Source organism: Amblyomma americanum, chromosome 5 (genome assembly GCF_052857255.1).
Source record: "Amblyomma americanum isolate KBUSLIRL-KWMA chromosome 5, ASM5285725v1, whole genome shotgun sequence".
NCBI classification, from domain to species: domain Eukaryota; kingdom Metazoa; phylum Arthropoda; class Arachnida; order Ixodida; family Ixodidae; genus Amblyomma; species Amblyomma americanum.
This window is the reverse complement of record NC_135501.1, coordinates 25,387,251-25,414,343: the sequence shown is the minus strand read 5'-3', so window position 1 is coordinate 25,414,343 and position 27,093 is coordinate 25,387,251. Positions and strand designations below refer to the sequence as shown.

The window sequence follows — 27,093 nt, the reverse complement described above, 5'->3', positions numbered from 1 at the left end:
TTCTCCGCGCCAGAAAAGCTTAGCGGGTTATGCTCGCGGATCGGCCAGAAGAAGAAAGCTCTGTGTGAAAAGAGGCACGGCAAGCAAATCGTGTCCTGTGCTGTCGGAGTGGTTTATGAAATCCCACTGACGTGTGGAAGGGTCTATATAGGCCAGACGGGTCGCTGCATTAATAACAGGGCACGGGAGCATGAAAAAACGTTAGAAAGCGGAGGCGGGTCAAATTTGCCTCCCCATTGTAGAGACTGCAAGTGTGAGCCGGTGCTTAACGGAATAAGGATTCTGGGAAGGAGTCGCGATCAGGTGGCACGTGAAATACTTGAGGCCTTTATGATAAAAAAGAAAGGAAGCACATGTGTCAGCGACGCTCGGTATTCCTCCGTAGAAATGAAGTTTCCTTCCTAGACAGTTTTTTGTGACGTCATGTTCTGTGCTACTTTTCAGCCTAGCATTTCTAGCTGCCGTCTGCTGTTCGATTAGGTCGGTTGTTGATTGTTTTATTAGTATTTATCTTTCTTTTTCTGACTGCTTTTGTTTTACTCTGCTTTTGCAACGATTGTTATTGGTTTTTACTTTTTATATTTTGTTTTTTGGTTTCTGACTGCTTTTGCTTCTCCTGTATGACTCTGCTGTTGCTACGATTGTTCGACACTGCTTTTGCGAAGAGATGGCCCCTTTGTTTCGTTTTTTTTATTTGCTTTGATCAGAGTTATCTATTAGTCTAATCTGCAGTATATAGTCTGTTAACCTAATGTAGCGGCTTTTCATACCACGTGCTGGGTTCGAAGTGATAATGGGATGAGTATCATGCTTGAGCGGAACTGTTTAAATATGCCACCTTTCCATAGAATAAACAGTTGGTAGTGTGCGCATGTGGTGTCTCTTTATTGTCTGTGTCCTGAATTACTCAGCCATTCATTTCATTCCCAAATACTGAAGGATTATAATAACACCTGAACCAACAATGATGGCCTTTCACGTCTGGTATGGAGACTATAGTTTGGTCGCGTCGCTCTTAGTCATCGTGAATAAGTAACTACTAAACATGATAGTTACAGCTTATCTATTATTTCTGCATGCGCTTGTAACTCTGAGTGTAGCGAAAAGTATCTGTGCGTTGCCCGCAGGAGGTAGAGAATGAGCGTGCCTCACGCGCAACAGATGCAGGTGAACTCGAAGAACTCAAGGAAATGCGTAGCTGCCTTCTTAGTTGCCCAGAAAAGTGACTTCAGTAATTTTTCTCACAGCACCCTAAAACAAATCTGGCCAATAAGTCCCAAATATCGAAGGATTATAATTATTAACACCTGAACCACCAATGATGCCTTTTCACGTCTGCTACGGAAGGCCAGCCATTTTACGTTCAAACGGATCATAAACTTCTGGTGTATGTCTTCCGTAGGAACTCTTCCAAGTGCGTCACCAGTGATCTTTGTCCGCTGGCATACATATCGGAGTTCACAACAGATATCCGGCATATCAAAAGCTCGGACAACGAGGCAGCTGATGCACTTTCATGCATTGTCTTCATCGGCGTGTCTACATCTGCTGTGGATGGGAATATCTAGCTCGGGCACAGCTAGACGACCCTGAGCTGCAAGCTATGCGTGAACACCGCCGTACCCTCCGTCTGCACCTTGTGCCTCATCCGTTTGTGCCCGAATTGCTCTTGTGCGGCATGTCATCGGCTCTACCGCGTCCTTTCATTCCGGAGGCCTTTCGTTGTACAATTCTGTATTCATGACATCTGCCATCCCTGCATACGAGCCACGCAGCGTGTGGTTACCCAGCAGTACGTCTGGCCGAAACATTAACACAAACGTTTGCCAGTGGGCGTGTTCGTGTCTTGCTTGCCAGTCCGCCAAAGTTACCCGACATACGAAGACTCCCCCCGAGTCTTTCCTCCCACCTGGTTGTCACTTTGACCACGTTCATCTTGACTTAGTGCATATTGTTCGGGGGCATTCTGCTGCCGAACTCCTGTTGGAACAGGGTCCTGCACTTTTATGATTTACATGAGTCATCGACGTTTAGAATGTTGAGAACCTTCTTTTAGATTATCGTATGGCATTCTACTAATACGACTCACTGATCTGCCTTAATCTATTTTGCCTGGTTGTCTTATTTCCAAAATTTTGGGGTCCGTAGGAATTCTCCTAAATTTTGGCTTCTGCTATATTTTCGCGCTTGGCGGTGCCCTGTAATTCCTGCGCTGCTGCTCAAGAGCAGTTTCTGATGTCAAGACCCTCTCAGTAGCATTTGTGGAAGGAGAATCTCCGATACAAGCCGTCTGGTGATCACAAATATCTTTAAATCCATCAGTTTTTTTTCTTTTTGCGCACGAAAGGCACATAGAAAGACAAGACGACAGTATGAGCGCAACGACAGGACGTGCGTTCGTCCTTTCGGCTTGTCTTTCTATGTGTCGTCTTTTATGCGCGAAAAAAATTTCATGGCGTTTCAAGTGTCATAGCAACTAGCTGGACACCAACTCTTGATAAAGTTTATATTTTTATAGAAGGACTCGCTCAGTCAGTAGAGAGCGGAGCCACCAGCAAGCCGAAGCGGCGGACAACTGGATCTTTAGCCTACGGATTCTGGACTGCGTGCGCCAGCCAAGCGCGCTGGGTCGTGGCGTCGTCTTCGGCAGCCCGGCAGCCGCAGCACGCTACAGAGACCTCTCCCGTCTAGTGCCGAAGCCGTGAGGGGGACGAACGGTCTGGTAGCGGCGCGATGAGCTGGAGTGCTGCCTTGAACAGGGGACTTCTTGGCAAGCACGTTGACAGCGTAAAACCCAGGCCGGTGGAGCTGCCGGTTAAGGCACCATGCTTCGGGCGGTCGGCCAAGGCTGAATCGTGGTGGCAGAGGCAGTGGACATGAAGGCGGAAAACAAAGACGGATACATATCAAGTGTCACGTGCGTCGGTGCCGGCTTAACAATTCTAGACGAATTCACTTTCTCTGCGCAATATAAAAATACCTGTATAACTACCATCATCATTATGATCATCAGCCTGGCTACACCCACTGCAAGGCAAATGCCTTTACCATGTCTTTATAATTAACCATGTCTTTTGCCAGCTGAAGGCACGGTATCCCGGCAAGCTTTTTAATCCCCTTCGCCAACCTAACTTTCTCATGCCTCCTAACACGCTTTCCTTCTCTAAGAATCCACTCCGTTGCCCTTCAGGTCTAGCGGTTATCTTGCCTTCGCATTACGTGCCTTGCCCAAGTCCATTTCTTCTTCTTGATTTCGACTAGAACGTCATTAACACTCGTTTGTTCTCTCACCCATTTTGCCGGCTTCCGGTCTCTTACTGTTAGAACAATAATTTTTCTTTACACTCCTCGCTGCTTTGTCTCTAACTTAAACTGAACTCTTCGTTAGGCTCCCCTTTTTTGCCGCTTAGCTGATTCAGATCAAATAAAATCAAACTTATTTCTGCCTTGAAAAGATACAGACAGCGGAGGTGCAGAATAAGCTGTAAGATACAGCTTAACAAAGCAGCAGCCCCCTTTTGCTTGGCAGCGACTTGACAGCCAGGCGTAAAAAACAAAGGCAATTGGTCAACGTATTAACAGGTATACAATAATGAAACTACAAAATAAAGTTATACAGCATTATACGATATTGAATCGACATTCACAACTGACACTGATCGATAGCAAAGAAAAAGAGTAAACATATTCTACATGTCAACGTACATAGCACGTAAAGATTTTTTTTGACGAACTAAAGACACAAAATTTTTATATGCGTATGTATTTAACAGGGAAGGAAGAGTGAATTGCAGGCGTCTTGTACATGAATTTATTCAAGGGATAGGCACTACCCAAGTCTCCGCATACCTTGTCGTGTAAATGTCTTCTCGGGCATGTAATTCAGCAAGGTTACGTATGTAGTCTACGTTCCTACGTGTTTCAAGTTTAAACCGGATCCTTAGACGATATTTACACAAGTCGTGAATTTTTACCACACCACTTTGTAAAAAGGGATCCGCGCTTGGAGCTACCGCTATTGTATACATTTATCTTGAGCGATATTGGTAAACTGCCATTCGTGATCTGAGAAAACCTGCCATCAGCACTCCACCTCATTCTTATACTTCTAGTTATTTCCTTCTGATGATCTGGATCATCGCTCACTACCCGCCCAAAGTAGATGCCCTTCCACTTCTAGCTCCTCGCTACCAGTTGTGAACTGCTGTCCGTTGCGAGTCTGTTGAACACTACTTTGCTTTTCAGCATTTAAACCTTTCTACTCACCGTTCTGCTCTGCCTGTTTAACTTACTGATCATGCTTTCCACTTCAGCTCCCTAGTTACTTAGCAAGGCAATGTCATCAGCGAATCGCAGATTACTAAGGTACTTCACATTAACTGTTTTGCCCAACTGCTCCCAATCAAGGCCTTGGGATCCCGCATGTAAACAAGTGGCGAATAGCAATGGCGAGATCGTGTCTCCCTGCCTGTAACTGTTCTTCATTGGAAAGCGAATATCTTCACTACGCTAGGTAAAGCAGTGATCGAGTAAGCCGGCGAATGACCTTGAAAGCTTTCAGCCCAGCCACGTTAGCCGTGTGTGAGTATAAGTGGTGCAGTCATGGTGCCGAACCATTGGCCCCTGATCTTGACCCATGACCTTTAGTATACCTTTGACTTTTGACATTGGGTGAACTTTGGGTTGACTTTTGACCCAAGAACATATGATGGGGCTAACTGAACGCACGTGATGACTGCCGAGGGGGTGTCGTAAAACAATGTGATAGCACATCATAGTAATGTGGTCGTGTGGGTATATGTATAGCGGCGGTCGCGAGCGTTTACCTGAGCTGCCAAGGACGAGCCTGAGAAGCATAGCAGGTGTGCTTGCTTTCAGCTGAATTCCAGGGTTAGCCAATTTAAGCCACTGCCAATTTTTATTGATGAATTTGCGTCGGGCTATGGTAGCTGTGCACTCGTTATATATATCTTCCAGTATTTAAAAAAGGCCCTTGTGCTCCCTAATTATGCAATGTTTCGTTTATCGGGGTTTAACGTCCCAAAGCGACTCAGGCTATGAGGGATGGTGTAGTAAAGGGCCCCGGAATTTTCGACCACCTGGGGTTCTTTAACGTGCACTGACATCGCAAAGTACACGGGCCCCTAGAATTTCGCCTCCATCGAAATTCGACCGCCGCGGTCGAGATCGAACCTGCGTCTTTCGGGCCAGCAGCCGAGCGCCATAACCACTCGACCACCGCGGCGGCTAATTCTGCAGTGTCTTCATGACCATTGAGCATAGTGTGAATGTGGTCTATTGTCGAGTACCCTTTAGAAAAGGCTGCCTGACGATTCGGTTGCTTGACGTCTAAGGTTGTCCTTACTCTATTAGCGAGTGGCTTAGTAAATGCCTTCTAGGCAATGGATAGTAAGGTGATGAGTCTCTAATATTTGATGTCCTTGACGTCTCCTGCCTTATGCATTAAGATAATCTTAGCGTTCTTGCAAGCTCCTTGTGGGCTTGATACTTTGCTTATACATTGTGGACAGTTTTTCTATCACAATCTCACAACGTCATCAGCAAAATGGACAACGTAGGTAAAGTAGCCGAAGAGTTCTACACAAATATATTTAGTAGCGAATGTAACCAGAACGTTGATGAGAGAGGCAGTAGAGAACATCAATGGAACACCCCGCCAGCAATTAAAGTGGAAATTAATAAAGCCTTAGGAACAAAGCAATGCGGATAACAGCTGGTGAGAATCATTGAAATAAAGTTCAGTAAACTCAATAACTAAAAACATGCCTATCTTTCATTTTACATTAATCATACGCTGCTGTACGACCATAACAAAGGAAGATTCAGTTATTTCTGAACTCCATCTGACAGTAAAATCACTATGAACAGTCGATTCATAGCACAGCACACAGTAACCTTACGGTTGACAATAAATTGTTCCGATGCAAAATCGCTAAGAAAGAGCATACGATGTCATTTAGAAAAAGTCTCACGCAACTTTTTGCAGTGGCGGGGATAATGACAGGTTTATGAAAGAACACTATAAAAAAAACGCCCCAACATATTTTACGTACTCAGCAGGCACTATACACGTCTGAGGCGTGCAGCTTGAACGTTTTGTGACGGGCGCGGAGACCTCAAACCGGCCACGCCGACCAGCTTCTTTTTCGTCGACGCCAATCATTTCCTCCGCTTCGTCGTCGACACAAACCGCGTTACAATGTTTCACCGAAAATGGGTACATAACAGGTTGACGCGGGCATGTTAAACAGCTAGATGTGTGTAATCATAACAGTTGCACAAGCAGGACGTTTAAGAGCGCTAGTGGCCTATGTAAAATACGCAGTAGTTCTTTAGACAGATATTGGATATTGTCCGTGGCGAAAATGGACACTCCGCCTCGCCTGCTTTCTGCGCCGTAGCCTCAGCGTTGAAAAAAAAACACATATAAAGGAACTGCTCCCTGGCGCCACAGATAGGTGTTAAACGGAAATTAATAATATGAGAAACGGCGAAAATAAACCAAAACCTTAAGGGATTCCTGGCACTCATGGTGAAGAGTGCCGTCGAAAGCGACGAACCGCATAATACCATCGCCTCAGTAGGGATTGCAAAGCCGCCTCTTCTAAAGGACAGGAAGCATGCAGTTGTTCGTGAGACCCGCCTATCGACCGCGTTGCACCGTCAAAGTATAACATTACACACGACCAGGGACCGGAACTGATGCTTCGGGAAGGGAGGGGGGGGGGGGGTGCTTTGCACGAAGATTTTCAAGATCTTTCGAGAACAGGAGCTGTTGCTCTACTATCTTCAATCGCCGCTTACTGTGTTTCACGTAATTTGGATGCGCCAAAAGTCAGAAACTTGTAGGAATTCTGCAGCATCCTGCATGAGTAGTATGAATGAAAAATAATGAGATAGACGCGTGATTGCATCTCCATGGCAGCATGCATCATGCACATCACCACGTGTGGATACGTGGTTAATTTTTGGTAGTGTTATGGAAGCAGGCAAGTAGCGTTCTTACAGTCCTCATGCTAACTAAACTATTCGATAACCAGATCATAGCTTAGTTGTCCTCTTTTACAAGCAGCTAAGTTCATCAGAATTATTAGCACAACAAGACACAATAGATGTATCGTCCGCGTATTGGTATAAATCGTTGATTTATTGAAAAAACGCTGTCAGATATCTTAATTTTGTCCAGAAACAGATCAGGTGCAAGAACCTATTCGCGATCTAGCGATAAATTAAATGATTTGGAATGCTTCTTGCAGTGTTTGCGTATTTATTCGTGGTACATATTTATATTGACTTGAAGATGTGGCCCTTTGGTTATCCATAGAATGTGCTGCTCTAAGAGCCATGCATTTATGTAATATATGCGGTCTGCTTAGGTTTACAAAAGAATGTTTATAATTTTCAATACTATTGGGAGAACGCTTCACATGAAAATGAAATAGAATTTTGGTTTCTGTTTCATTTAGGGTCGCACCGGCAGCTATATAGAGTTCAAAAAAGATACGAGCGCACTACATCAAAGTTTCTGTGGCGCTCACGAAGAGTGTTTACGACACATGTATGTAGGACACGTGGGTAAAGCTGACTGGAGAGCACGAGAAGCTGAAGGAAAAAAGCGGCCTTCAGGAAAAAATAATCACGGCACTGAGCCAGGACATCAGGGAGCGAGTCACCCAGACCATCCAAATGAAGGTAACGCTCGATTTTTTCGAGGTGTAAATAGCTCTGCAGAGTGTCAAAAATATTTTTCAACTGAAAACACGAAACTGCAGCCGATTTGTTGCAGTGTTTTGGAGTGTGCATGAAAAGTTGTGCCTCAAAACTCTCACAGGGGCCAAACTGAGGCGACTGTGTGGTGAATAAGTTGACAGAACTATGCGGTTCTTCCAACTACGGACGAGAAAGACCCCTGTTCAAAAGTAGGATAAATGGCACAGGAGGTAAACATATCTTTGTAATGCATACAGGACACGATCGAGAAGCTGAGCGGAATGCCCGAAAGGCTGAAGGATGAAGCCGTTATTCAGCAAAAAGTAATCACTCAAGTGAATTAGATGATAGAGGCTAAGAGCCTGCGGGCGCAAGCATATGGCGAGTTCTCCATGAAGAAAGTAGCTCTGGAGACATTGCTTTCCTTCTCTAGGCCCGACAAGATGACAGTAAAATTTAAAGATGACTGCGAAGCTTTTTAAATGCTTATTTTTCTCGGTCACATGAGTGAAAAAAAAATATTATCGGATCTTGTAAGCAATTAATATTCTCTGTCAAATTTCAAAGTAAAAATAGCATAATAAACTAGTTTCACTGACCCATTTTACTTGACCAGTGCCAAGAATCGGTGCTACCAATCTGAAATGCATGCTGCACATAGAGGAAGCTGGAATGTAACTCCTACCTTGTCAGGATAGTCTACCGAAGCGAATTTTAGCCAGGTCTTAGTTGTTCGTAGACTTCGCATACCAGGATAACACCATTGCGAGCTGAGGTTGAGGTTTTCGGAAGCTACTGGTGGGGTTAGCCTAGCGTATTTTGCTGGAAAGTCCTCCACCATAGCCACACTTAAATGCTAAGTAAGGTCCACAGAGCAGGCACATACCTGAGACTTCACTGATCTACATAGCTGTAAACACAACCATGTGTAGTAGTCATTAGGAAACTCTTGCCCTCCTATGCTTCCTTGTAAATCCTTGGGAAGATACCACCGTGGTAGGGTTAAGTACCTACCAGGCGTCACTCTTCCGACTGGCCACTCTGTCAGCCAACTATGTTTTTGTGACCTTCTCGATATCAGCAAACTAAGCAGTAGCGTCCGCATTAAAATTAGTGTGAAGCAAAATCGGAAATGTCTACCTTAGCCTTTTCCATGTTTTTTTTTACAATCGTCTTTTCGTGTTTTCGGGAAGTCACTTGGTGCTCCGGCTACACTGCTGTCGCGCTCCCAGAGGAAGGGTTCCTAATTGGGTACAACGAGAGGGTATAGTGCCGCCATTCAGATATCTTGATTAGCTTGATTTCGTGCACGAGCTACATTATATCCTCTGTCGCGCAGCCACGCTGCATTCAAGCAGAGCGAGTTTCCATCAGATAAGCAGGGTGCATGCCCGGACAGGTTTATTTGAGAGAGATACTCAAATATGCAGCGGTGCCAGACGACGGACGAAGAGAGAACGAAGCACGCAATTGCGCTGACTGTGTTTCTCGTCCTCTCTTTGTTCGTCGACAGCCAGCGCTGTATATTTGATTGCGTAAGATAACCGTGACTACTAACAATAACTCTTTGCTCTTTGTCGTCGCGTTTTGTGTGCGCAGCTAAGTGCCGAAGTCTGAGTCGATTACGCCCGAGGTGTTATCAGTGTCGATTCGAGTACGTAATAGGCACCCCTCTAATTAAAAGAAAAGTTAACTTGCAGCGCATTACCGCCGCTTGAAATGCCAAGATGGCGTGGAAAGCTGCATCCGCGCTTTCTACGCCACAGTAAATATGCAATATTTATGCTGTCCGTAGAAGCGGGAGCTGATTCCCGACTATCCTGTTCTTCTTCACAGTTGAGCTAGGCGCAGTGGAAGATTCCCAGCTAGTTTGTCGTCTCGCTACCTTTTGTGAGCTTGACTCTCTCTCTGCTTCGTATATTCACTCGAAGTTTCAAGAAACTAACGAAAGCAAGAAAAGTAGAAGCTACAAAAGCTGTGGCGGCTCCACCAGCTTCAGTTCAAAACACGCGACTAAGATTCCCGATGTTCTTCCGCCGGAAGTGTTTTGTGAAGCCACTCTCGTCATCCTTTGCCTGGTTTGTTTACAAGCAGGAAAAAAGTTCTACACTGCTTCTTCCCTGTTCATTTTTTGCCATGTGAGGAGCTTGCAGTACTAAGAGATATTGTATTTTAAATCTGTCACCTAGTATCAGGGAATTAAGTGTCACTGGATAGTAAGCCAACAAATAACACCGTGCTCAATTTGGTTGCCACATCAACCGCGCCCACAAATCGCTGGATAGTAAGCCAACAAATAACACCGTGCTCAATTTGGTTGCCACATCAACCGCGCCCACAAATCACTCTAGCTTTCGACCTACGAGATCTGGATTTGGCCACCGCGAAGACCGCATAACTACACAAAGGCGCTGCTAGACTCCCGTCTGCCTTTCGCTATGGCGTTGGGCCATTCGCACCGCCTTCACGCCACCTCTTCCCTTCTCTGTTTAGGAATAAAGGCCACTCCTTCTAAATAAACATGCGTATATTCTGACCTTTTTGACCCAATCACCGTGGAAATAACATGTTGGAGGGGACTAAAATAACAAATATTTATCGTGAAAGTCTCCTTGTGTGTCAAGTCATCACCCTGTCCCATGTTATGCATACAAAGAACAGAACCTACATGCTTTATTTGCGCCTCAGAGACGCTTTAAGCTTGATCCTTTATTTTTTGGATACTTCCGAAGGCTAAGCTTGTGTGGAACCGCGGCTACCTTTTTTCATTGTTCACTTCGTTCAGATTTTGCAATCCGCCGACATTCCGTTTTACTTTCTTAGACATTCTTATGGTCGAGACATCACGTACAGCGAAGAACAGGCATTTAAATTCTTAAACGTCGTATTCCTACCAGCTAAAACTTTCATTATTGACGCCGCAGAGGCTGCGTGCTTGTGAAAGTCGGCTGCTGACTCTAAAGCGGCGGGTTTGACCCCGCCCGCGACAGCCGCATTTGTATGGAGGCGAAATGCTAGAGGCCCGTGTACTGGCTATGACAGCACAGGTTACTGAACCCCAAGTGGTCGTGATTATCTGGAGACCTCTACTACGGCATCCCTCATAGCCTCTTTGCTTTGAGACGCTAAATTCTATAAAAAAACATCACAGAAATTTTAATATAAAAGATTTCGCTCTTTGCTTTTGCCATCATGAGTAAACATCACAGCCATGTCTGCGTCATGTACTGAGACTGCATTGTCTCGATGCCAGAAGAAATCAAAAGCTAGTTATCAGTGTTTTTTAAACAGGCAGTTAGCAACTGGCGTATAAAAAAGTCATACGATTTATGAGTGTCGGAAATCTTGAAATAGAGGCTTTTAAGAGTAATCCTTCCTGGAAAGTATATTTCATTTCTGAAATATGCTAGACTTAGTTGCCGGTAGCAACGGTGCATCGGAATAATTTTGAAGATAACCCGCTTATATGTTTTGGGGGCATTTGAGGATGCTCCCTTGTATTGGTGCTTTCGACAGTGGTTGGCGCACTCTTGCGTTCCCGAGAGTTCGAAGCTCTCAACATAGACACTCCAGTCAATGTAACCAAAAGGCGTAGGATTTGTGTGCGGGGATACTAGCCACGGTTCTGGTGATCGGTGACCAGTCGTCGTAGGGAATGGATTACAAACCGGCTACGGGTCTCGGTGTATTTTTTAGTGCACATCTGTGCACGAAATAATCTATTGTCTTATGCCAGCGCGAAGCTGACGCTGAAAACCACTTGAGGCAAGTTTACCTGATAACTCAGATTTTGCAGGAGACTTATGTCTTCGTGATAGCACGGTCGTGCGCTGTGCTTTGCGTCGTTATCTATTCATGTTTCCAAGTGGAAGATGTGAGTCCCATTTAACGTATTTAAAGGTATGATATTGACCACATATAATGAAAGCTTCGTAGAACACCTGCAGGAACATGAGGAAAAGCTCAAGACCACCCAGATGGAGCTGGAGGTTGAGCGCTCGGAATTCCAGGAAAGGATTCTTACCTTGGAGGAGCAGAACAAAAGTTATCAGGCGAGGCTGGCGGACGCCATTCAGGGAAGCAGAGAGCAGGTGCGTTCTGTGCCGCCAGCCGGCGTGAAGAAGATACAGTTGTTCTTTTCCTCGCGTATTTCCATAACAGCCTTTCTGCACTTCCCCTGCACAGGGTTGAAATTTACCAGCCCAAACAGTGAGTGAATTCGTTGGCAAAGCAGGCTCAATTTGCTTCACATCTGACGTGACGTCCAGTGGTTTATATGGCAGGATTTACACATGCGTCCAGTAAGCAGGGTGATTCGGCGAAGTCTGCCGCTAGACTCCAAATAAAGGTTGATTTTGTTGAAATATGACTTTTCTGGCGCAGTAGTACCATTAGTGCCGAGCGTCGAGTGACGGTGAAAAATCTGAGCTAGTAATTTCGTGAAATAATCCTAGTTAGTAGCTTTTCATTACAGTTAGGCAGCTGGTTGCAAACAAACAGTTTACCGTGCTCATACAAATTACCATATTATTCATAAAACCCTGAATACACAATTGTGCTCTGCGCTGTGCCACAGCGAATCTCTGCTACCTCGATGCGTCATTCGGAAACCGCAGGTCTGAGTAGCGTGCTATGCCACGTCCACTAGCAGAGGTCAGTTGCCGCGCACGCGTCCCGTGGCCTTCGCTGTCCAGCTTGAGGTTGCGTTACTCGCCGCTGCTGCCTGCCCCACAGGAGGCCTGGAGAAAAGAAGTGGGCTGCAGCAGCGAGTCAGCAGCGGTTAACGTTCTCTGCGGAGGTGTGGCACATTCGGGTTGCTATCTCTCTTTCTCGCTCTTAGAGGTGATTGAACTGATGCGGGAGAAGGAAACTGCTGCACAGGCTGAGAAGCAGCAACTGATCCAGGCGCACGAGGCACCGATGGCAAAGCTCCTGCGAGATATGGACTCCGAGAAAACGATAACCGCCAAGACCACCGAGACACTAGAGGTGTGCTCTGCTGCGAGACTAATTGCTTTTTAACGGGCAGTGGTCCATTCATCTCAAGCAAGGCACTTGGTACCATTGGGGCAATCTTATGGATGCTAATAAGAATCATTACAATGTTTTTTTAGGCAAAGAAGAGCACTACCTGTGTGAATAGAAAGAAGGCTTCAGAGCAGAAGGCTCTAAACACCTCGTACTGACCAGCGGAAATAGTATATTTAGCTGTAAAACAAAGCAGAAGAAAGGAAGCATGCTCTAAAAGACCCAGTACAAATATTTCATTATGGACTAAACTGTCAAACCAGCTTCTGAAGTGCTCACGACTTACACACAGCATACCGGGCACGTTTAACACTCCTCTAACAGGCAGCAGCGCCCATCCTGTGTTTCGTGTTTTGTCTTCTCCTCCTCGGTCTGTTGCGCTTAGTAAATTTGTTTTGTAAAAATAGGTAGCATATTCGCTTTGAAAACACACCGAAAGATGAATTTTAAATGTGGGTTGCAAAGTAGTATTTATTTATTTTCATCAAAAAACGAGGCAGTTTTTCAAGTATTTGCTGAGAGCAAAGGTTAAAATTTTGCGCTGACGTCTGCGAGCAACGAATATTCAGCACTTATGCTCTATCAGCAACGCTCATTCTCATAAAGCAAGCGTCATTTTAATACTTAACGAGGGCTTCAGTGAAAACAAAATGGGTTGTTAAAAGGCACCGGTGAGCTTTGGAAGACCTGACTGTAAGTTTATACTCTTCTAAGCAAATTTTATACTCCTCTAAAGTTTATCCTCTAGAGTTGATACTCCTCTAAAGCATTCTTCTAAAGACAATGCGCGATGGTTATGAAGTTCGGACATCACAACGGTGCGAAATAAAAATTATGAAAGGAACGGCTCAGTTATTGGTGTGCAGTAGAGTATGTGAGTCATAGCCTTACTACTATCCCATGAATTAAATCAAACGATAATATGACAAAGAAGGAACTTACATGACATTCATAGCTGCTCGACTCAAAACGATATTTCTGTTATAGTTTCCGACATATTGGCACCACGATGTAGGAAATATATCAGCAGTACTTGCGGCTGCTGCCATTTTCTCGTTCGTCATTTTATCCGCACAGGAACTGCTGTTGAGAGTATCAGTTGAGGTGAATCAAAATTCTATGCAATAAAATGCACTCAATGTGTTTTCACTATGGCACGGCACGCATCTTTCCGGATTACTTGCCATCCCTTTTCATTCAGTTTTTCCTTATCATCATCATTTATTTACATGGTGGGGGGGAAGGGTTAGAGATGGTTTTAGCAGGTTGCAAAAAATCATTAAAATAAATTACACACAATAAATTGCAAGCAATGTTGACACATTTGTTGATACCATGAGACATGGAAATGAAACAAAACAATAAACAGGAAATAAGAGGACTTATAACAGGAAGTATGAGTAGAAATATTGTAACAATAACTTTTAAAACTTTATACGGTTTCATTCCCTGACCACATCGTCGGTGAATGTATTCCGCTGCGCTATGTAAGTTGGAGAAATATTTAAAGAAAGCGCTCGATGAACCATGATTGTGCTGAACACGTAGGTAACTGAATAAACATCGTGCAGATCTCAATAAGGGGGGGGGGGGGGGGGAGGCATAATTGGGCTCTTACAAAATTGCAGGAAAGTGTGATTCAGTTTATGAAATAGGGAAAGTCTTGCTATCTTACGAGCAGCTGCCAGCGGAGTTACACCAATGGAAGTAATGACGTTAGTAACGCTAAGCCGCGCATCATTTCGGATGTTAAAAAAACTAGCTGCCCGATTTGCAAAATGCCTCTAACACCTGGATTAGGTACTCTTGATGGGGGTTCCATATAGTTCATGTATATCTAAGTTTAGTGCGGATGAATGATTCATATGACATTAGTCTACCTGTACACGTAAAAAGTGTGAGTGATATCTAATGAATTGTAGTTATTTAGAAACGCTTGCAACATGTGGCGTGGTTTGTGCAGTCCAGTTAAGAATACTTGTTCTTTCGATGCCGAGATACCTATAAAATTCAACTTTAGGGAAGTCGATCAGGTTTAGTGAGTATGAGGAGAGGATGTAAGACCATTTTCGGGACACGTGCATGAGTTTACATTTGCTGCATTCAGCATCGTGAGCCATTTTTAACACTAAGTTTGGTTAGGTTTATATCGTCCTGGAGCAATGATAAATCGCTTTTAGTGCAAATACAGCGCTAGAGTACACAGTCATCTGCGAACAGGCGAATGGATGATGAAATGTCAGAAGGAAGGTTATTGACCAAGATTAAGAATGTTATTCGGCCAAGACCTGAACCCTGTAGGACTGCTGAGATAACGTTTATCGTGGCGGAAGGATGGCTGTACATGACGGTGAATTACGTGCGATTAGACAATCCATGATAATATTAGCGTCTCCAGCGAAACGCGGGAAATATTGAAGATGAGGCGCAGATTGGGAACACGGTAAAAACCCTTAGAAAAATCGAAGTAAAAGACGTCTGTTTGAAAAGATAAGCCCATGTTTAGGTGAGGTAAGCTGTGAATTAAAAAATTTGGCTTTCGCATGAGTAGCCAGCACAGAATGGGTGCTGCTTGGAAAAGAAAAGGAATTGTTATCGAGGTGCGCCTACAGGTGAAAGTAAATGATATGTTCTGTGAGCTTGCAAGCAACGCACGTTAGCGAGGTACGATGATAATTGGACTGATCGGAGCTTATCGGAGATGCAACACTGCTGATCTTGCACTGAGACGAGATTTTCATGCTTGAAAATAGTTTCCAGAACACGGCTGGATATTGGTTTGTTAGGTTTAAGAATTTTAAAGAAATGTTACCATGCCGTGGAGCACAGGATGTCTTTAAATTATCGGTTACTCTACAGATTACTTCGGCTGAGGTACTAACTGGCGGCATGTGTGGGAAATTTCGGCTCTGCGATATAAAAATATTTACGGTCGGTTCCTGAGCAAAAACAGGCGTGAATTACGCATTCATGACATCAGAACGACGCACTTTTGGACCATGAGAACCATCTTCATCTAATAAAGCTATATTATGCGACCCACTACGGTTGGGAGTTAACAAGGTAGAAAACTTTTCTGGGTTATTTCGAAGGATGCCAAGAAGTACTTTGGTTTGGGCTAATTGGCGCATAGCTCCTAGATGATGCCAGGACGGCGCGAAAAGAACAAGGACAAAAGAAGCACAAGAACACAACAGGACAGGTGCGTGTCCTGTTGTGTTCTTGTGCCTCTTTTGTCCTTGTTCTTTTAGCGCCGTCCTAACATCACCTAGAAGGATGCCAAGCAAATCCCTGTTGTAAATATTTCGTTTAGTGCTTCTCAGCTACTTGGTTTAACCGCTCATATAGCTGAAGTACTTTCCCGTTCAGGTGCTGAATCAGAGAGCTTGCGTTGCAGTAGCACGGTGGTTTGGGCCAGTTGTCTGCTATAAATACCGGAGACACGATTCTCAGCACAAAAAGTTAGAGTGTGAGTTTTATTTATGCTGCGAATCTTGTCTGCTTTACAGAGTTCTTAGCTTCACAGAATAAGCGTTTTTCCTATTACATAACTTTTTATTAATTTGTAAACCATAATTTTACGGCATCACCACGACTGCAAACGAGGGGTACATAAGATTCAGTTAAAGATATAATTGTTCCTTTATAGAGAGACCACTTTTCATCGCTGGACCTGTTGGGAGCCTACTGCTTAAAATGGTGGGGTAATTTGGTAAATTTACTACTGATTTTGGAAAAGGCAGATTTGCTGTAGAACATCACAATGCTATCATCGCTAAGACCGTCGGTTTATGACAATGATTGGTTTAAAAAAATACGGATTAACTCCGTATTTTACCCAAGGGCGAGATCTAGGATGGTGCTACCACGGATTGGTTCTCTGACAGATTGGGAAAGGTGAAATTGGAAAATGTGATCCAGGAAATCGCTGGATTGGCGGGAAGATGCACTCAGATTGTCTCAGTCAATGTTTCGAAAGTTAATATCACCGCAATCTATGCGGTTTGCGTGGGGAAATTGGTTTTTCAGATCAAGTAGAATGGCACGTAGGTCATCAGTGAACGAGTGATCGCAGTCTGGGCTCAGTAACAGTCAGTAATAATGTTGGTGCAATAGGAAAATCAAAAGTTCACACTAAGGATTTCTCTTTCAATAATAATTGCAATAGCAGAAGAAAGCAAGGTACTTAGCCGCCGCGATGGCTGAGTGGTTATGGCGCTCTGCTGCTGGCCCTAAAGACGAGGGTTCGATCCCGGCCGCGGCGGTTGAATTTCGATGGAGGCGAAATTCTAGAGGCCCGTGCACTATGCGATGTCAGTGCACGTTAAAGAACCCCAGGTGGTCGAAATTTCCGGAGCCCTTCACTATGGCGTCCCTCATAGCCTGAGTCGCTTTGGAACGTTAAACCCCCATAAACCAAACCAAAGCAAGGTACGCTTAAGGAGAACCATCACGCCTCCTGCCCTGCGCCCTGATCTTTCACTGTGGAAAAAAGCACAAGATTGCTTATCCTGCAAAAGCTTTTTTTATTCTGTACATCAGGTGTGAGCCAAGTTTTTGTGAGGATGGTGATAGCGGTGCTATTGTCATTCAATATACCTTCAACGCTGTTTTCCTTTGGGAAATAGCTACGGCGTTTGGTTAGTAAAACTGGTACCGATCTATCTGTTCGGGTAAGGGGTAGACGCTTTGGAGTTTGCAAAGGTTGGTGTATTAAAGACAAATGTTACTGTCTTCTTAAGCGCTATAAAATTTGCTCCACTACGAAATCGGTTGCAGCATCGCACAAAAGCTATCTGTTGTTCATAAAAAATTTTATCAAAACAGATCTTTAATGAACCAGCGCTTTGCTGACCATGCGAAAAAAGTTTCTTCCTTGCCGAGCGCACCCGTGTTGAGTAGTCTTCACGGATTTTAAACGACGAGTTCTTGAGCCTCTAAATGGCAGAAAGTATTCGTGCTTTGTCTTTTGAAGCTCGCGAAATTGACAATGATAGGGAGGTTTTTTCTAAGTGTAAACGACCAAGTCTTTGAGCACGCTGAAAGTCTTTATTGCCAATGGTGATATGTAGCTCCTGAGAGCTGAATGAAACGATTCGCAATTCAGACTCTGACGACGTTGCATCCTGTTGATCTGTGATTCCAAAAAAACAGCAAGTTAGGGAGCCGCAGACTTTCTCGGGGTCATCACATTTTTCTAAAAGTAGTTTAGCTACAAGTGCATGAAGTGCTTGGGGTACTTCATTGATTTGTTCCCGCGATTTTTTTTTTCTAGTGCGTCAACTCGCGACGAAAGGCTAGAAATTGAATCCTCGACTTTTGACTGAGTGGTGCGAATCAACGCTATTTCATTTAACATAGAATTTTGCGAGCATTCAATGCGGGATATAGCAATGGCAGTTGAGGATTGCTATTCTTTGTGGGTCCAGGAAAACGAGTGGCTGCAGCGTAGTGCCGGTATTTGGAGCCCATTCGAAGTGGCTCCGCTGAGCCTAGCACTTGTTTGCCAGATGCGGAAACGGTCCGAGGTTGAAAGCAGCGGATACGGCACCGCGTTACTTTCGTGGTCGTTGTTCTGGGTTTGCCGCCGATCTTTAGAATGTTGGCCCAGGTTTTAATAGCTGCTCTCAAAGCACAATGGCATAGTCATAGAGATCGATATCAGTGCTTCCTGCATAAAAAATGGCAGTCCCTTGACCTGCATCTTTGCGGTCGCCTGCCGCCCCCACCCCACCCCCTACATAAAAAAAGAAAATGTTTCCAATGAATCAGCGCAACGGCACAAGGCCAGAGGACATGAAAGGACGATACACAGCACTGACTAACAACAGAATGTTTATTCAGTGAGCCATGCTTATAAAGGCGCCAGGGACACTGAAAAAACAGAAAGAAACACACAGAAACGTGACAGACATCTCTCCAACCAGGCACGTATTTGATAACACAAGGCTAACACGTGTTCAAAAATTCATGTTCTTTCTGCAAGATAGCGACAGAAGGGTTGCTTACACACCTCTGACCCAGCTTCAAGATCTCAGACGCTTCGATAACTTCTCTAGTCAGCTGATCTTTGTGTCGATCAACAATGCTGCTTTTGTCATACAGAGGCTGGCACGAACAATCACGACAGTGAACACCAATGTGGCGGGCAGCGTTCTTGACATCGTTTTTGTGCTCCCTCAGCCTATCGTTCAAACAACGACCAGTTTGTCCAACATATGAACCACCACAACTCAAAGGGATCGAATAAACCAGATTCTCTACGCAGTTCACAAATTTTACCTCATGCTTTTTTGTGCAGATGGGTTCACCTTCATTTGACTTTTTGGGGCCATGTACACGCGCGCACAGACTTCTCACACACAACATCTACTCCGGCTCTCTTACCTATTCTTTTCAAATTATGCGAAACAACATGAATGTAGGGTATCACAGACACATTTTTTCTTCTGGTTGTATCGCATAATTTGAAAAGAATCCAGAAGAAAAAATGTGTCTGTGATATCCTACATTCATGTTGTATCGCATAATTTGAAACGAATAGGTAAGAAAGCCGGAGAAGATGTGTTTTCAGCTCCTGTGAAATTGAGAAGTCTGTGCGCGCGTGTAAATGGCCCCAAAAAGTCAAATGAAGGTGAACCCATCTGCACAAAAAAGCATGAGGTTTAAATTTGTGAAGTACGTAGGGAATCTGGTTTATTCGATCCCTTTGAGTTGTGGTGGTTCATATGTTGGACAAACTGGTCGTTGTTTGAACGATAGGCTGAGGGAGCACAAAAATGATGTCAAGAACGCTGCCCGCCACATTGATGTTCACTGTCGTGATTGTTCGTGCCAGCCTCTGTATGACAAAAGCAGAATTGTTGATAGACACAAAGATCAGCTGACTAGAGAAGTTATCGAAGCGTCTGAGATCTTGAAGCTGGGTCAGAGGTGCGTAAGCATCCCTTCTGTCGCTATCTTGCAGAAAGAACATGAATTTTTGCACACGTGCTAGCCTTGTGTTATCAAATACGTGCCTGGTTGGAGAGATATCTGTCACGGTTCTGTGAGTTTTTTCTGTTTTTTTTCAGTGTCCCTGGCGGCTTTATAAGCATGGCTCACTGAATAAACATTCTGTTGTTAGTCAGCGCTGTGTATCGTCCTTTCTTGTCCTCTGGCCTTGTGCCGTTGCGCTGTTTCATTGGAGATCATGTCAGACCAACGTGCCCATCAGTTATTTTTGTACATAAAATGTTTGCCTAAGCCTCAGATGATAATGGAGGCCTGCGTTATAACAAAGGAGGATGCTACAGGCTACGGAAATTACAATTCTGAAAAATCTGGTTGAACATAAAAAAGGGCTCAGCATGGCCTTTTAGATGCCTTCTAACAAATTACTAGCAGAAGAAAAGCGTTTATCGCGCAGACAAAGTAGAGAACTAAATATAAGTGCTGTGATTTTTTTCGGTGCATTCATTCTGAATCTTAGCATTCTGGCTGCACACGTGGGCTTACAAACCGCAAGGGATGATGACGGAGAAACATAGCACAGAGAGACACAGTACCAGCTTCCAGCAGCGCTTTATCACAGAGAAGGTCGGATTCTTTTATCAGCCGTGATTTCAGGCACCCGTTAAGGAGCGCAAGAAGCTGAAAGCATTATTTATGAGTTCATTAATATGCAACAAAATGCTCTTGGAGAGTCTTCGCGTGGTGCCAAGTCAGCCGAGCAAGCCATCGCAGCCGGCGCTTTTAGCAAAACATAAGCAGGGAGCGACAAGCCTGGCTTGCAGGCGCCAGCAAGGGCGACGCCGACATCGGACAGCTTAGAAGAGCTAACGCTCTGAAAATATTGTTCTGCTTTAGGTCCTGCTTTAGAAACATGAATCATCTATTGACTGTGTAAGAAAGGGCCATTTATTATACACATGTTTCTTCTTTCCGCAAGTGTCGTTCTGTGCAGCGAGCGTGCTTTTGTGCCCACACGTGTGCTTTCTGTATGGGGAGCGTCCTTGGCGCCACCCGCCGTTCTGCGAACGGACCGCTGGTCGCCCGCTTCGTTACCAATTGGTGTGGTCGTTAGGGTCGCGGGCAATGCCCCCGCCACCCGAAGTACGAACTGGAGAGCAGCGCGGCGTCTGCTTTCAAGTGGGCCCGTGCACATGTGCGCGTTCGTGTGTGCGTGTGTGTGCGCTTCCGGTGCATTGTAAGTGCGCGGTAGCCTGCGGCGCTGGGAGGAGACACAGCGAAGAGACGGACGACAAGGAACGAGTGTGTCTCAGAGAAAGTGTGTGTGCGATGCTCGACGGTGCGGGTGCGCGAGCGGGTGCGAATTCGCGAGTAACTATTTTGGCATGTAAATAAGTTTTTGTAAATATATCCTTTTGCATTTCCTTCACATGAGTGCTTAATCGTCTCATTTGTTCAGCGCGTATTTGCTAACAATAATTTAATCTTAACGGTCATCTCTAACATTAATCAGAAGTGGGATTGTAACTGCGCGAACCTGACTGGAGACTGCGAATTCCAGAGAGCGAACTGTAGTTAATCACGACCATGAGCGAGACACCTTCAGGAGCGACAGCGGGCACCACCGACGGTCAAGATGGAGGAAAAGTGAGCGACAGCATTTCAGTGAGCGACTTCCTGAGCGCGATCGGGAAAAAGACCGTCTGTTGGCCAGTCTGCTGGAAAGGCTCGCTCTACCAGCGTCATCAGGAGCGCCAGGCGTGGCAGCAGCAACAACAACCTATCAGGTGATGCCTGACCTCAGCAAGAACATTTCTGACTTCGATGGCAGCGGCGATGCGGCGTCGGCGAAAGAGTGGCTGGGAAACCTGCAGACCACCGCTACACTGCACCGATGGCCTGAACCATTCAAGTTGGAGACTGCTAAGTGCCACCTTGTGGGACCTGCCAAGGACTGGCTGCGTTCTCGCAAAGAAGTGAGTACGTCGTGGGAAAATTTTGACTACCACTTCCGCCGCACCTTCTGCGGCCAGACACGAGCGGCAGAACGATGGAGGAAGATGCAGGAGCGAGTACAGCAGCGCAACGAAAGCACAACAGCCTATTTCCATTCAAAGGTGCCTCTTTGTCGAGAGGCCAACCTCGATTTTTGTGACACCTGGGAGCAGGTGCTGACCGGTCTCCGCTCAAGCCAACTCTGTACTATGCTACTTGGACGCACCCACGAGGACGACGACGATCTTCTCCACGATATTATGGAATTTGAGCGTATCGACCGAGAGCGGGAGCAAAGGTTTGGCGGCACGCATGAGAAGAGGCAATTCACGGCGGCCACCGAAAGGGTTGCAGAAACACCACCTGCGCGGAAGACTACGTACGATCGATTTGGCAAGGACAGGAGACCACCCCTGACCAACGAAAGAGGCCAGTTCAAATGCTACAACTGTGGGCGATTCGGATACATCTCCCGCAATTGTCCAGAAGAAAGGCATGAGATGAAATGCTTACGCTGTGGGAAGAGCGGCCACACGCAGCGTCATTTTTCGATGAGCCAAAGCAACGAGACCAACACAGTGACCGACACCGAACGGAAAATCGCCCCTGGAGCGCTACTGAAGCAGGCCATGCTGAACGGGATGACGACCCTCGTCGGCATGATCGACAACGGCAGCTCTGGATGCCTCCTGCGTGCCTCTGCGGCTGCACGTTGCGGTGCGAGGCTGACGAAGGATGCCACGGCCCTCTACGGTTTCGGCAGCCAAGGCACTCCTTCAGCCAGGGCGATCGGCAAGTGCTACACAGACCTTGAGATCGACGGTGTCAAATGCGAGAACGTTCCTTTTCTTGTAGTGCCAGACGATACTTTGACAGTTGACTTGCTTGTCGGGAGAACGTACACAGAACTACCTTACGTGGCCTACGCCAGGCTGGGTGGTTGTTTGCGCTTCTGGCACAAAAGTGTATGTCCGTTCTCTCACCTGGAGCCGTTGAATGAGCCCAGACTGCGTGTGAAAGCGACTAGAGAGACCGTGTTTCACTCTAACTCCATTAATTGGATAACCTTATCATCAGATTCCGATTTTTCAGGCCCTGTTTTGTTCAGTACACTTGGAAGCTATATTCTTGTCGACATGAGAGAAGGGGAGATTAGTGTGCCGATTTTCGCGAGCGGAGACAAAGACTTGCTTGTGAAAAGGGGACGGCGACTCGGGCGCGTCATGGAGGTTGACGTTGTGGAGATACCTGACAGCCAAAACCAACCTGCCCGCGTGAGCGAGAGCGATGCAACTGAGCCCAAGGTTTTCTGCGTTGCGACAGAGTGCAGACCAATCGAGGATCAGCAGCTTGAAGTAGGGCCCTCAGTAACGAAGCAGCAAAAGGCTGAACTTCTTGGCCTTCTAAATGAATATCGCGACTGCTTCGCCAACAACATTAGCGAGCAGGGATGCACTCCTGTGCTTAAGATGAACATCACGGAGACACCTCGAGGTTCGCCTGTTGCGGTTAGGCCGTACCGAACAAATGCCGCGGAGAGAGAGACAATTCGTGAGATTGTTGGAGAGTGGAAAAGAGAGGGTATCGTAAGCGAGACCTCGTCGCCTTACGCGAGCCCAGTGATCCTAGTGCAAAAAAAGAACGGCGAGAAGCGTTTAGTCGTCGGTTACCGCCGCCTGAACGGGCAGACATTGAAGGAAAAGTACCCGCTCCCTAGCATGGACGAACAGCTTGAGAAACTGTCTGGGGCGAAGCTGTACACTGTGCTGGACCTTGCTCACGGGTATTTGCAGCTGCCACTCAGCGACGAAGCAAAGAGCAATACAGCTTTCATAACACCTGATGAGACAGCGCAGTTCGAAAGGATAACGTTTGGGCTCACAAACGCTCCATCAGTGTTCCAACGCCTGATGAATCGAGGGGCCTTTGAGGGGCACGATTGCAATGTGCTATTTGGATGACGTGGGCATTCCGGCACGGAACTGGAACGAGTTACTCGTGCGGCTGCGCCAGGTTCTCGAAGCTTTCAAAAGGGCGAATCTAACCCTGAGACTTAGCAAGTGCGCCTTCGCTAAGGACAGCGTTGAATTTCTGGGTTTTCGCCTCAAGGAAGGAACGGTGCAGCCCGGAGAAGCTAAGGTGCAGGCAATAGAGCTTTTCCCTGTACCGAAAAACGCTCATGACGTCAGGCGGTTCTTGGGGCTGACGAGCTTCTTTCGGCGTTTCATCGCGAAATATGCTCTGATTGCCGAACCTCTCACCAGGCTCACCAAGAAATAAGAAAAATTTGTATGGGGCTCTGAACAAGAGGAAAGTTTCCAGGAGCTCAAATCAGGGCTCATGTGTGAACCTGTACTCCAGCTGTATGACCCGAAAGCGGAGACTGAGTTACATACCGATGCATGTGCGAAAGGACTAGCAGCAATGCTGCTCCAAAAGAAGGGCGACAAATGGCATCTCGTCTATTGTGTTAGTAAAAAGACGACGGACGCGGAAAAGAAGTACCACTCGTCTAAGCTCGAGTTAATGGCAATTGTTTGGGCAGTGGATCGCCTCAGACCGCTGCTGCTGGGAATACACTTTACAATAGTTACCGACTGCCAGGCTTTGGTTTACCTCAACGCGCAGCGAACCCAAAAGCCGCAAATCGCAAGGTGGTATGATTTGATCCAGGAGTTCGAGTTCACAATCAAGCACCGCCCGGGAACGCGAATGCTCCACGTCGACTCTCTCAGCCGTGGTCCCGTGGAAGCTCCTCAAGACACGATGAACTCCCTGCTAGAAGAAAGGTTCGAGGTATGCGTGGCGTGTGACCTTGCCGAACAAGTAATGGTTCTTCAGAGAGGCGATGAAGAGCTGCGAGAGCTTCTAGCCATTCTGGAGAAACCGGAGAGCGATCGTACGAAGGAAGAGAAGGCAAGAGCGAAGGGTTACAACGTGAGGGAGGGAAGACTCGTGAGAGAGATAAAAGAGGACGGAAACGTGCAGTTCAAATTCGTACTGCCAAAATGCATGCGAAAGGCGGTTTTGGTGCAATCGCATGATTTGATGGGACGCTTCGCACTGGAAAAGACAGTTTCCAAAATCCAAGAGAGTTTTGGTTCCCACGAATGAGGAACTACGTCCGGAAGCACATTTCGCAGTGTTTCGAATGCATTTACAACAAAGTACCTGCTGGCAGACGAGAAGGTCTTTTACGCCCAATTCCGCCGGGCAAACGACCGTTCGAGGTGATACATATGAACCACATGGGGCCATTCGTCCCAAGCAAGAAGCGCAACCAGTACCTTCTTGTGTTCATTGACAACCTCACCAGATTTGTGAGACTGATCGCTACACGCGACACATCAACCAAGCATGTGCTCCGTGCGCTAGAGGAGTTCGTTCTCGAAAGAGGTCTGCCAAGGACAGTTATTAGCGATAGAGGCAGTTGCTTCACGTCGCGCGCCTTTGCGGAATTCTGCACTGCACGGTGCATACGTCATGTGCTTAACTCGACGCGCCACCCGCAAGCAAACGCCCTTGTGGAGAGAGTAAACCGGACAGTTCTTCCCGTCATCGCAACTTCAATGAGCGATCCAAAGCAGCGCGATTGGGACGAAAAACTTTCAAAGGCAGAACGTGACATCAACAATGCCGTAAACAAGACATCAGGCAAGACACCCTTCGAAATGCTGTACGGGTACCAGCCGGAGTTCCACAGCACCGCCTTGAAAAGAATTGTCGGCAGCGACGAAGCCCAATGGGAAAACCCCGAGGAATTGCGAACACGAGTTCGACAGCGCATCATCGCCGAGCAAGAGAAAAGCAAGGCAGCGTATGATCGAAGACACTTCCCGGCACGTCTCTACGATGTCGGCGACATCGTGTTCATGACTAAGGCTCTTGAGCAGACCGGAAAACCGACGAAGGCCCAGCGTAAGTACAGAGGACCGTTGGTAGTAATCCAGGCTCTATCCTCTGATACATATCGAGTGACAGAGCTCGATCAGTGCAAGAATAATCGTTTTGCGACTACAGCTCACGTGTCACAGCTTAAGGGGTGGACGTCAACGCACCCGCAAGACCGCTTAGAAGACGACGAGTCATCCACCGAAGAGGAAGACACTGCGAGAGAAGTGGAGAGTGTCCCGCAGCCACTCAAGCGTTCGGAACGCAAACGCGCAGTGCCGAGCGTAACTATTTTTCAGGCCACATCCAAGGATGCGTGCTACTAATTTTACCCACTTGTCTACTGCCTGCATCCGTTCTATTCTAGTTGTATTCATACGTCTGTATATGTTTCATGACTGTTTGCGAAGTGTTTGTGTGTTGTACAGTTTTGTTCACTTCTATTCACGAGGCCGTTAAGTTTTGTCAGAATGCCCGAGTGTAAGAAAGGGCCATTTATTATACACATGTTTCTTCTTTCCGCAAGTGTCGTTCTGTGCAGCGAGCGTGCTTTTGTGCCCACACGTGTGCTTTCTGTATGGGGAGCGTCCTTGGCGCCACCCGCCGTTCTGCGAACGGACCGATGGTCGCCCGCTTCGTTACCAATTGGTGTGGTCGTTAGGGTCGCGGGCAATGCCCCCGCCACCCGAAGTACGAACTGGAGAGCAGCGCGGCGTCTGCTTTCAAGTGGGCCCGTGCACATGTGCGCGTGAGTGTGTGCGTGTGTGTGCGCTTCCGGTGCATTGTAAGTGCGCGGTAGCCTGCGGCGCTGGGAGGAGACACAGCGAAGAGACGGACGACAAGGAACGAGTGTGTCTCAGAGAGTGTGTGTGTGCGATGCTCGACGGTGCGGGTGCGCGAGCGGGTGCGAATTCGCGAGTAGCTATTTTGGCATGTAAATAAGTTTTTGTAAATATATCCTTTTGCATTTCCTTCACATGAGTGCTTAATCGTCTCATTTCTTCAGCGCGTATTTGCTAACATTAATTTAATCTTAAGGGTCGTCTCTAACAACTGCTACGATCACCTTACTAACTCGCCAAATTTGCGGACGAATAGCGGTGAGCTTTCTAAATTACGGGTGCTTCTCCTGCTTTATTCTTGCATAGAGCAGGAGGTGAGCGCCGCTGCAGTTCTGATAATGGCCGCTGCATCTAACGTTACACACGAAGTGCTTAACCACACGCCTTGGCAGGACAGAACCGAGTCATGCAACTCTCGAAAACACGTTATAGTACTAAGGCACAGAAGATAGCTTTTCCTAAACAGGCGAATTCATATGCAGGTTGCACATATTTTTTTCCTCTGTCTGTCTGTCTGTCTGTGTGTGTGTGTGTGTGTGTGTGTGTGTGTGTGTGTGTGTGTGTGTGTGTGTGTGTGTGTGTGTGTGTGTGTGTGTGTGTGTGTGTGTGTGTGTGTGTGTGTGTGTGTGTGTGTGTGTGTGTGTGTGTGTGTGTG

At 46.3% G+C, this 27,093-nt stretch overlaps 2 protein-coding genes across 2 annotated transcripts in view; both read left to right on the top strand.

Moving 5' to 3' along the window:
• LOC144132340 (uncharacterized) overlaps positions 1-27,093 on the top strand; it is a 243,571-nt gene that overhangs the window by 148,667 nt on the left and 67,811 nt on the right. The window contains exons 36-37 of the mRNA XM_077664664.1: positions 7,588-7,713; positions 11,679-11,822. Coding sequence (XP_077520790.1) covers positions 7,588-7,713; positions 11,679-11,822 — 270 coding nt within the window. The remainder of the gene's footprint in view (positions 1-7,587; positions 7,714-11,678; positions 11,823-27,093) is intronic.
• LOC144132339 (uncharacterized) lies at positions 19,878-26,572 on the top strand. Its single transcript, XM_077664663.1, has one exon. It carries the CDS (start codon positions 21,501-21,503, stop codon positions 23,664-23,666), a length of 2,166 nt encoding a protein of 721 aa, XP_077520789.1. The 5' UTR covers positions 19,878-21,500; the 3' UTR covers positions 23,667-26,572.

What these genes read in the sequence shown, in the direction of transcription:
- LOC144132339 (XM_077664663.1), top strand. Translation starts at nt 21,501, where the DNA reads ATGCCTGACCTCAGCAAGAACATTTCTGACTTCGATGGCAGCGGCGAT.